Source organism: Battus philenor, unplaced genomic scaffold (genome assembly GCF_028537555.1).
Source record: "Battus philenor isolate CCGP_79_NKW_IND1 unplaced genomic scaffold, ilBatPhil1.0.hap1 SCAF_22, whole genome shotgun sequence".
Lineage (NCBI taxonomy): Eukaryota > Metazoa > Arthropoda > Insecta > Lepidoptera > Papilionidae > Battus > Battus philenor.
In genome coordinates, this window is record NW_027181685.1 from 4,058,564 (window position 1) to 4,071,260 (window position 12,697).

General features: G+C 33.6%; 1 protein-coding gene across 1 annotated transcript; it reads right to left on the reverse strand.

Moving 5' to 3' along the window:
- Window positions 1-5,661: 5,661 nt before the first annotated feature.
- Window positions 5,662-7,008, reverse strand: LOC137923813 (uncharacterized). The gene is made up of 2 exons (XM_068767083.1): window positions 6,930-7,008; window positions 5,662-6,421 (listed from the first exon to the last, which is right to left on the reverse strand). The coding sequence occupies exon 2, from the start codon at window positions 6,392-6,394 to the stop codon at window positions 5,981-5,983; it is 414 nt and encodes a 137-aa protein (XP_068623184.1). The 5' UTR covers window positions 6,395-6,421; window positions 6,930-7,008; the 3' UTR covers window positions 5,662-5,980.
- Window positions 7,009-12,697: the final 5,689 nt, after the last annotated feature.

Here is a 12,697-nt window from a genome sequence, read left to right on the forward strand (position 1 = left end):
CTATACGAGAATATACAAAATCTGTGAATATAACATTAGCATTGTTTATAAACAATGAAGGAAAGCATTACTATAAAGTAATATTTGATCATTATTATTTCAGCATTTCAGCTGTAAGATGTTGACTACTGGACATAGACCTCCTCCATAGATTTTCAAGAGGATCGATCGGAACCGGTTGGAACCGTCATCTGTCTTGTCCATCTTATGAGTTGTTGCTTGCTGATTCTTGGTCACTACACCACAACCTTCAGGTATTATAGGTCACCTGTATGCATGTAACATAGCCTACCCACTGCTATTTCTATTTGCCATACTGCTGCACTATGTCGATTATTTTGTTCTATAATCGAACCTCCTAATTTTTGATTCGAAATCAAAAACCAAGTAATTATTATAATTAAAATCCGTAACCCGGAAATCTATTTGTAACGAAAACAATTAGACAAGAGTCGTTCTTTTATAAGGGCATACGAATCAGTGAAGCGTCGCTCTCGGACGTTTAACATAAAAGTAAATTTGTAACACTTAACTGTCTCAGTTAACGTATTGGTACGAGGCGCATTTCGTTGGAGTAGGGCGCGCACCGGATATGTTATGGTCCGTCTGTCCAAACGGAAAATAATAAATTGTCCCGATTTCGTCTCTCTAGACCCCACTCATTGTTAACCTTGAATATATTTAATATTCCTAAATTCATTCGTCCGGCTTCGGGGAAGTTACTATTTAGTCTTCAATATTATTTTCGTATGTGACTTTGTTAATAAATTTTAATTCCTTGTATTATGTAACAAAGAAATTTCTTAGTATTATAATAATTAATAAATAAATATTCTTGAGTGCAGAACCACAGACTGGTAAGCGAAGCGGGGGATGTGTCACCACAAGGTGGACAGGCGATTTAACATCGTCGGAGGACGCTAGACGCATGCAGCTTCCAACCGGTCCTATTAGATATCTAGAAGGAAACCTATGTCCAAGAGTGAACTTCATTTGGCTTTCTATAATGACATAAATATTATGAATTCTCTGTGAATAAGTTTTTAATTCAATAATGTTCTTGTTCACTGCGCTGTCTGTTCTGAAATTTAGATATAAATTACTATTGACGTACTCCTAGCATTATAGTGTGTACATCCTGAGCTATGTAATATAGAAAAATGTAATATAATAATTAAAAATCCGTAATAATTAAAACGGATAATAATAATAAATCAAGACGGATCTTGGAGGCTCCGAAAGAATGCCGAAATTGAGACTATAGTAGCACAGCCAAATATCATTGGCGAATATAAAGCTCAACGAATCCGCTGGCTTGGTCACTTGGAGGGAATGGGATCGGATCGGAGCATGAAGGTAGCGTACCTGGAAAAACCGAGGGGTCGAAGACCAGTGGGTAGACCCAGGTATCGCTGGATCGATTGCGTTAAGGCAGACTTGCGCGAATTGAATGTCAGCCAATGGCAGACGATAGCGCAAGATAGAGGAAAGTGGAAGTCTCTCGCTTCGGAGGCCAAGACCCACTTTGGGTCACTGAGCTAGCGGAGTAGTAGTAGTAATAATTAAAAATCAGTTTTAAATAGCGATCCGTAGATATAACTGTTCTTAAATATCTCGTGTGCGTCTTGCCAATCGCGTCTTTTCCCGTCTCTCCGCTCACACGCTTCAAGCGGTGATTAGCACATCCGCGGCCACTGTCGTAAACTATAATTTAAAGTCTTTTCTAGACAATCTTAATACAATAGAGCGATTAAGCAAACGAATTAAATCACTTTTTAATTTTTTTTAACGTCATAAAACAATGTAGCATGCAGTATCTAATCTCTTTTGCGTAAGTCATTCTAAGTGTTAAACTTAAGCGATGGAATTGTCAGTCAACAAACATGTTTACGTTTTTCTCTGACATTAGACATACCTTGTTATAGGGTGACGATCGTGACAAGATGATGAGTCAGATTATGGACAACAAAATATTTTGATATTCTAGTGTTTTTAATTTACAAGTTTAAAATGTACACTACAGATAGAGATAAGGATCTTACTGCCCATTGCGTCGCAAAAATAAATTTTATATAATAAAGGTTAAAAAGGTAGTGGAAGTGGTATTTGAAAAGAGATGTGATAGAAGACCACCAAGACTTATAAGGTATAGACGGAGTGAAAAAGAAGACTAAGAAAACCTTTATTTTAAAAAAAATATAATGAAATTCCTTTTTATTTATATCGTTGAACAGATAACAAACAGATAAATAAAATAAACACTTAAAAAATAACTCCCCTTCCTTTTTATCACATAAATTGATGACGTTGGAACAGACCCAAATTCAGGAAAGACGATATCAGAATATATACCGTTAAAATAAAATTTAATTGAACATGATAAATTTTTAATACTTAAAAAATATTTTAATATTAAAAAATAATTAAATCTTTTAGTAACTTGCAGCATTTTTTATTAACTAGTACACTTTGTTCTTTGACTTTTAACCATCCATTAAGGACTTGAATGGACTGATTACAGTTTTACTTTAAATTATGGAACAGCCTGTATATAACTAAGAATATACCTTAGTTGTATCATCATTATACCATTGCTGGATATAGGACTCCTCCAAGGATTTACTACAGGACTGGTCGGAAGCTGTCTGCATCCATAATTTGTTCCCTCCACCTGTCCACTTCAACCTTGACTAATCCGCTAAGCTAGGATATTATATATGTCTTTTTTGTGTTGACTAAAAGGTTTCCAGGAAGTAAAGTAACTGATTTCAGTTTACCAATTTCCGCTATTCTTCTTAATAAAAGTATTTCCTCGTATGTATAATAAAATTAAGATTAATTACTGAAATCCAACGGAATCACTGAACATCAAACTCCATCACATAAAAAACTAAAGGGGAATTTTAAATAAAATAAAAATACCGTTTATAATGCCGATGATTTATTAAAGAAGTAGATATTACAATCAAATACAGTAACGCTAACAAATAAATAAACCTATTTAGTGACCAGTGAAACCATATTCAGACAACGGAAAAAAATTAATTATAGAACAGTTCAAAGTACAAAGAGAAATATACAAGTATATTGTGATACGTTTAAATTGTAGGATCTACGTGGACTTTGGGACATAGCTGTTTTAAAAGTATACAAAATAAAAAAAGTGAAAATTAATTTTAAAAATAAATAAAATAAAAACTATTTTTGAGTAAACCTTAAGCTTACTGAAAAATATGTTACGCGTACAATATCATTAATTCTATACCTAAGTTCGAAGTATGATACATTGGAAACCGCAATGGTATATTTCAAAACAGATCTCGGTAGTGCTAGACTAGATTTATTTGCCGCTATAGGCTTGACTAAAATTATTTAATTTTAATTAGTGATCATGTTAAATAAATAACCAAATTATTTATTAGTAACAAATAAGGATTAAATTAAGATTTTGAAATTATTTATGGAATGTTTAGTATTCCCAATAGAACAAACTATATGACAATCTATAAAATATTTATTTGCCAATATAAAAAGGATCTAGGATGTCACGCTCTTAGGCTAAGATGTTTCGAATGGAGTATTGTCTGAATGGATAACGTTAATTAAAAAAAAATCAAATTTCTAGTTCTACATGGAACGTCGACTGAAAGAGTAACATGATCCGACTTTAATTTGTTTTTCGTATATCTGCTATTTAATTCTACCATTTTATATAAATATTTAATGGAATCAGGCGTTACCACGCGGAAGTCCATCCTAGGTAAGAAAAGGACCATTATTTACCCACTTCCGCATATATAGAGTCTCTGTGTTTGCCACTAATCGGTGTAACATAACTCCTAAAGATGCCCCGTGGAGGGGTGAAACACGTGTTGTGTAATTTGGCGGTGGCGGTTGTGTGATTCGCATTGTTTGCCGCATACACATTTATCAGCGGGCTGGCGGGCGGTGCACTTTAATGCACGACTACCACTGCATGTGCGGAAGTGGCTAAATATTGGTCCTTTTCTTATTTTATATAAAACCAGTCGTGAAACTCGTAACGTCACATTGATGAATATTTCGCTTTTATCAGTAATGTGATTAGTATTAGTCGTTGATTTATTTATTGACATCTTAACTTTACGCGAATATTTTAAACTTTTATTTACTGACTCGTTAAAATAAAACTAATTTAAATGGATTATAATGTGCAAGTCGGGCGACATCGGGCAACATCGTCTTTTGCAAGATTTATGATTAGCGGAAAGAACTAAAGTGCTGGACGTCTTACATCAGGGGTGGCCAAACTGCGGCTCTTTGAACTATTATTTTTGGCTCCGATTGATTGTCGAATTACTTTAATATTTAAATTTATATTACCTATGTCAGCTCCTGGGAAATCGAAACAAATTACTGGTGTGAGTAATTATCATTATTTCACAATAGAATTAGCGAAATCCAAACACCGATCATAATTAATTAACCGTCATTTTTATTTTTAGGAGTGCTGTCGTATAGGTGTGCCAATATATATTCTATACACAAATTTTGGACTTTAAATAATTTAAATTAATACGATTTTTGTAAAAAAAGCATTTTTTGCGTGTGTTTTAAATACGAACTCAACTGCGGCTCGCAAAATATTTAAATTTTCGAAAAATTGCTCGCACTATCAAAGAGGTTGGCCACCCCTGTCATATGTATTTCGAGTTACCTTCAAAATTGGTATTTTTTTGATGTAATTGAATGAAGAAAATACAAGACAAGAGTTCGTAAAATAACGATTGTAGTATAATAAAAAGAATTTAAGTGAAAATAAAGCTCAAACTATTGAATTAAAGTTATTTAAGGAAGTATAATCCTGTTGAATTTGTTGAAGGTTATTCTCAAATAAATGCATGAATCCTCTTTGTATTGAACGACCTTATTAAGGAGCTCTGTTTGGTTCTAGTTTCTACCAAATTTGGTACTTTTTTGTCTAAAATGATTAAAGTGGATAATTTTATATTTTTTTCGGAATGCAGAATGAGCTCATGGCGTCTTGACGTCTTTCAGTGTTATGCTTGGTGTCATATTAAATTATATATGAATTAATAATTGAAATATACCATTGCAGACGTGTTTTAAGATTAATCTCACTATACATATCGTACAGACTAAATTTTTTAAACATTCGGTGATCACGTTCGTCCTTTACGATAATTACATCTAAACATGTTACAAGAGATCAAAGCCAATATTTATTTTTAATTAATTTAACTTTAATACGTGTTAATACTTAATATCTTGATAAATATCCACATTGTTTAAATGATAACCTAATGAGATATCGAGGTATTAGATTATGATACAAATAAATAGGTTTAATAGTAAATGGAGTAAAAATATTTGTCGAAATTAATATCCAATTCATCAGACAATTATAATTGAGACTACATTTTAATTTTAAAATTACAATACATTGTCAATTAGTCTAAAGTTTCATGATTTATTAAATAAACAGCCAATATGTACAGCTAAATAAATAAATACTAAATTTACAACAATATACACGACAGCAGTCTTATTTTGATGAATATATATCCATCCGTTCAATAAAAAAAACAATATTAAAATAGTCACAATATCATACAATGTTATATACTCGTACTATAAATATTTGACATAAATCATGGCACCTAAGTTATTAAAAAAAGTAATTAATTTTCATTTCGTTTTATAAGATTGTGTTGAATGATTGTAGTGGATATCAATGGAGAGGAGGAAATTTCAAAATAAAAAAAAATACATAAGGGCTGAATTAGAAAAACATCAGCTCTTAGCGTGCAAAAGAATAAAAAAATTAATTAAAATAAACGAATAAAAAATATTTAGCTAGAATTGTGTGTATGTGTGTGTATTGTGCTCCGTTAAATTTAAAAGAATAGAAATAAAGGTTTGTTATAGATGTAGTATGATTTTAAATGAGAATTAGATTCTAAAGTGACATTTTCTATTTTTAGTCGAAACTAATCTTGCGCTTCGCCCTTCTGTCTTCAAGGACTTTATCTATGCCTTCCTTCCTCCTTTTCCGAAGCAGCGGAATATTTTCATCCTTATTTAATTTGGGTGTAAGTTCATTTCCTAATCTCATCCGCAGGAAGGTGTCGTCGCCCACTTTACTTACGTCATCAAACTTGGTTGTCTCCACTCCTATCCAGTCGCGAGATCCAGTGCAAGGGTACCACTCGTAGGTTCCTTCAAGAGGAATCTCGTTCTCGAAGTCGAAATTCCATTTGTGCATCTTCTCTACTTTCTCCCTTGCTGTGGATTCTTGTAGGATGTTGATAACATTATCGATCTGGGCCTGGACTAGACAGTCCTCGGAAAAGAGTCGTCTCCTCACGGGGTTGTTGGGCGATATTCGGTGCATTCTCGCTCTTTGGTGATTTGAGGTAGTCTGTGAACAATAGAAAAATTTAATTAGTTTAGAAAACCACTTACCAAAAGTCTGTTATTCGTCATAAATGTAATTTCTTCCCTTTGAGAATTCAAATTTAACCAATAATTTTGTCATTGAATAGTTTTGTCAATATCTTATAGACGTGTATTTTATGAAATATTCTACGCTATTTTTCTATTTTAAACTTAGAATTACAAGGATACATTTATGTCTTTATGTAATATAAAGGTATATTGTAAGCAAACAGTAAACTACAGCTTATGTCACGAAACAAACAACTACAAAATTGAAATGACAGTGAAATATAAAGTAAAAATAGAAAAATGGTTTAAATATAAAATACAAAATCTTGAACGACTAGTAGAGAATTTCATAACTTTTATTTATTTTTATTTAGTGTCGTTTTGCGAGAGTAATGTCAAAAGAATCTTCTGTTGTTGTTTACTTTACAAAATCTAAGTATTGAAAAACAATGCATCATCGCGACACATCTAACGTTACCTACATCCAATTGAATGTTTGGCAAACATCGTTCGCGAAGCGTTCGACGAAGATCCGGACTCGATGACAAGCATTGCCCGGTGTAAACATTACACTGGCATGGAATTAAGTGCTGACGGAGTAATGGATAGGCAACTTCCTTTGAGCTCGCATACGCCTGGTTTTGATTCGTCAACAGCTTTGTCGGACTTCCCAACGTTAGATTTACGGGTTCCCAGCTCAGTTGGTACAAATATTTGCGCGCGTTCCGTATTTTCCTCTAACCCGGATGTACTTTGTTTATATTTTTCGGTTTAGTTGTATTTGGTATCATGAATTTACGACATCAGATACCATCGATAATTTTCAAGAATTACAAAAATATAATCAAATTTTTCTTAAAATAATGCATCCGATTATTTTAATTATTTAATTAAATGTGGGTTCGTTATTACATTAAATAATCCTCAATTAATCTAGTTTAAATTATATATATTATCATTTCAATAAAACGGGTAATAGACTTGTAAAGTACATAAAACGGCTAAAAACCTTTTGATTTATGTTCAAGACACAATATAAATATACTCGTAGTATCCGGACATAAAACTTATACAATGCTGTGAAACTAGAAAACTACAAAACTATTTCCTTGTTAAATAAAAGAACAATATTTCTAATAATTTACTTCACAAGGACAGATTATAATACGCTAATTAGTCTTTATTCTATTTATAACAAAACATTATTTTTTACATAAATAAACTTGATACAAATAGTTTTAAAGATAGTTGAACTTTTGGTTAGTTCAATATACTTTTTTTTAAAAGTTTACTATTCAAAGATGTCATAAAATTTACCTTTATTTCTAAATAATGGTTATTATTAACAACACACTTGTATTAAAATATTGTTTTTAATTTTTTGTAACTTATTAATTTTTTTTTTACTGTAACTCTTAAGAAAATGCAATCAATCAACTTTAAATTGCTTCAAATTAATTCTTCACGTCTACACCGTCTTGAAACAGAAAGCGTGAACATATTCAAGTGGTTTGTACGATATCCGCAGACATCGTGTCGACGCCTCGACGACGTAATGTATACAGAGAATAAATTAAGCTATCGACACACTGTCGGGCGTTGGACGCCGCACTTCACGACGTGGCGAGAGCTTAATGTTTTCCGGAAGTCTGCACTCCGCCGAAAGAAAAAACGTAATGATTTAATTAACAAACGTGCTACGATAAGGGACGGCTACGGCGCCCTTCGTAGAACACTGATGTTAATTCTGACGAATTTCGGATTATAGTGTCTGATACATTGATTTACGCTTTTTACAGACATCGATCAATGGCAGATACGTATTATATATTAAATTCTATTTCGATTATTTAAATACAAATACACATACTTAAACAGTGTGATATTATAATACATATATATAAGTAAAGACAACAACGTCTTGTGAAACTATTGTGCTAAGTTAGTAAATAGTTGCTCAAAGCTGTGAACTAAAACGCGATGTCAAGTTAGACTTTCGGAGTACATATTAAAAGGTATGTTTTGTGACAGACAAGTGCTGTTTGTCTGAAGGCATTAAGAGGATATTCGAGTATGAGGTGGCGGAACACTGAAGGCGCATGACCTAAATCTATCTGTAATATATAATTTATACCGGGGCTTGAAAACACGACCTGCGACCGCAAATGCTCGTTCACATATCAATTGTTACCAAGCATCTTTAGTTACTTTCGACGCAATGTATGCTTAACAAACCACAGATAACCTGATTACTTCGACTAACTACCGTAGGGAATGTAGACGATTGAAAGACTGCATGGACGTTCTACCCGCTGGTCTGATGAAACCAAGTCTGTTGTTATAAGTAGTATACGTAAGTACTATTGGACTCCATGTTACAACTGCCCCTTACAAACCTTAAGACGGGATGGTTTGGAGAGAGATCATTTTCGATTCCCGTACATGACCTATTTGACACGACACACGTTAATTGTACTTGCTTAAACATTTTTGTTAATACACAGAGTAGGTATTTATGGGGGATATCCCCCCAGCCTTAGTCGCCACGCTTGGCAGGCTGATTAGCCATCGCAGAGTAATATTATGATAAGGAGAGGACACTGCTGACCATCGTCTGGAAACTTGTTAGTGAGCAGTAAAAATTACATATAATTAATGCACAAAGTAAGAATTATATAAGATTGCATCTCGGGAATCGAACCCGATGACAACCTACCATCGCAAGTCTCAGTGCTCTACCATTAGAGCATGTTTATTACTTATAGGTGCCTATTTTAGTGTAGGTTTTTGTGTTCAATTTAATATTTTTAAAAATCGTTTTGTAAGTGGAATTGTATGTATGTCATTACGGTGTGAAATAAATGTTTTATCTAAGAAAAATCGCGGTTTTCAAAGAAATTAGTTTGTCGTTTCATTTGTTATTGCTTAAGGGATTATGAGTGCATTTGCCGAGTTAGTTGTAGCTGACGTCTGAAAACGCATTCCGGACTGCGATTAGCGTGCATTTATCGCGCTGTTAGCAGACGGTGACCGTTACGCGGCCGCTGCCGTCGTCCTCAACAAAGTGCTCACGAGGAATGCATTGCTAACGTCGATACTGTTACGCAACGTGAAGACGCTGGTGTTCTTTCGATACTTCTTACGTATGTCGCGATGTGATTGATGGTTCATAATGTCGTTTTTACTGAGCGCTTTACGGGTTTTTGTAAAAACTAAATATATACGACTAGATACAAGATTGATGAAGAACCGTTTCATATTTCACCTTCATGGTGCGATAAGGAGCGTATGTTATTTTTATACTTTACTAGTTGTTATTACATCAAACGTTGTCTTACAGGCTTCTTCGTACCGAGAATCCTATATCCTATATATAAATACATGTATAGGTAGATATTTCATCTAAAGATTATAATTTTTTTGTTGTTATAGTTTATTCACTCACCTTTGATGTACAATAGTATTAATAAACGTATACTATATTAAGCATATATGGTGATTACGGCTTCTTAACGACCACTTCAATTACTATTTGTGGCAATTGATCATGTTATATTATAATAACCGAGTATTATGTCTGTCTGAATCTACACTGTTACCTTACGGCATTTACTTCCGCAAGGTGAAGACAGTAAAGCGTGGAAGGCGCTTAACCTAATCCTCATTAGCTCGTTTATAGCTCGAGGATGTTCTTGACCTGGTCCGTTACAGCATATCCAATATTACTTGGATTGGAAGGCCGACGTTCCCCTTCATCTATTAGGCAGACGTTCCATTTAGTCACCAGTTCCAAAAGAACCTAAGAGGGGTTGACGGCTTAGGATGTCACTCACTACGCATTTAGCAGGCCGTCCAAGAGGGCTAAATCTATACTTGATGCGCTGTTATTACTTGGTTAAAATTACTTAAGTAGTTAATACTGCCCGTAAAAGCGGTGAAAGAAACTCAATATCTTTCTAGAATGAAAGGCGGTTGCTTCGCTGTATTCATTATTAATCAGTTAGACTAGTTTAAATAATCAAAATATTCTTTATTCAAATAGGATGTTACAAGCACATCAATCAATATAAACTATTAGTATTATTAGTCCTTTTAATTGGATTGATAAACAAAGTAGACCATAAAAGTTTTCGGAATGAAACTAATGGTAGAGAGATTTAATTCAAAATAGAATCACGTAAATTACAAAACAGGTCTTTTATCGTAACATCTGTTTTGTAAGAGTTTAACAGCAATACATGCGTTTTCTGAAAATGTACATCTAACATAATAAAGTTTAATTTTATATATACATTATAAAATTAACATTGATTATTCATAGAATAATATCAATTTACCGTGTCAGTGTGAACAAAACAAACTTGTATGTGGGACAAATTAAATCGTTAGAGTTTTCAATTAGGTCGTTGGGGAGTTTAATATCAGGAACGACAATGGGTGTGACCTAGTTTCAGATCTATATTTATCTAGACTTCTCGGTGACGAATCGGCATTGCAACGTACCCGCTGCAATTTCACTAACGAGTGCTTATGCAAAGGAATTGTTCGAGCTGTTTGCGTAATGGAGTTGCATGTGAATTTGATTACGTACTGTTTTGTGGAGCGGCAACAATTGAATAGACATTTAATTGCGTGTTTCCTTTAGATGAAAAATTATTAGTGATCCAATTTACTAAAGCTATTTAATATCAATAAAATTATATTGGTAAATCTGAGAATCTTAACTTGTAGTTTTGTGACTATCGATGTCATTGCAGCGAGTTACTGAACATACCCTTTCTTGAAGAGATTTATATCCCAACAGCGGGCACTGACAAGACTTAACAGCCAGGCAGTATGTTTTATACTTGCAGGATAAAAACATGCATATAAACACTAAATAACAATAACCTTATTACAAAAAACAAATGATGTGACTTGGTGATTAATTGAAACTTCATCAGAGTGCTCTCGATTGTCTGAAGCGATGATTAAACCATTTATATCGTGTTGATAACAGTTTAGCAAATCGTACGAGATTTTGCTATTATATACACAATTCGTGTGTGTAGAGCCGCAGCCGAAAATCATGTCGATAGCTTTTAATTTTTCCACATTTTGCTTCGACATTTGACGTGTTCTTTTTTTTATTTTCTCCGATTAAAATTTTTCGAAAAGGTTTTAATGCAAGCCGTATAGAGTGCCAAGCAAATTACTCGTATATAAATTGTTTAATATTAGTGTAAATATAATGTCAGAGAAATAATCTTAAGTTTTTTTTAAATATGTTATCAGCTACTGAACATGGATGTTCTATGTTACATTTGTAAAGTCGTATCTTTAAACTCTATACAAGTCTCATTATTAAAAGAGAAGATGTCCTTTTCGGAAAGAATCCTGGTGTCAAAACATACATATGTCCTATCGCTGAAAAGCTCGAGCAGTGATAGTCTAACAGTAGACTGAGTCTTGCGATCGCAGGCCGCGGGTTCGATTCCTAAGATCCAGTCTTATGTATAATTCACATTTTGTGTATTAATTATACAGGATTGCCATTGCTCTTAAGGAAGTTTTCAAAGGATGGGCAGTAGCGTCATTTGCGTACTATAATACCACACTGCGATTGTCAACCCGCTTGCCAAGTTCGTCGATTATAGTATATCCTCCCATTGATATCTTTGGGGGAGGCCTATGTATTGCATTTGGTGTATAAAGCCTGAAACGGTAACAGTAAGTTAGTTAACCACGTTATCAATCCGTAAGCAATTCCCAGCGTGACGAATCAAATCACTCGTCTCTAATGTCTCATTCAGACTCCCACATCCCGTTATTTCGAACTTGACCTAAACATTGACCCAACAATTACTAATGCTGATGGACAACGCATTTAGAACGATTATACTTTAAATCGTTTTGAAGCGGTCGCGTAAATAAAGACGTGAGACTTTGGCAAGAACAGATACCGACAATTTGTCAAAGTACTTTATTTATTAGATACTATAAACCTATTTAATATCTATTATTTAAAATATTTTATTATCTCCTAGATAAGCCTACACAGACCTGTAGAAAAATATTGTAATGATTTTTGATTCTATTGAGTATTGAGTAAATAAATTACTAAGCAGCGGTATGGAACTAAGACTTGCGATAGTAGGTGGCGGATTTGATTCCTGGAATACTATCTTATATAAACAATCTTGACACTTGGTGCATTGATTGAATAGGATTGCACTGCTCACAAATAGTTTCCTGATGATGGGCAGCACCG

Excerpts from the sequence above, each read along its gene's own strand:
- LOC137923813 (XM_068767083.1), bottom strand. The coding sequence starts at position 6,394 with ATGCACCGAATATCGCCCAACAACCCCGTGAGGAGACGACTCTTTTCC.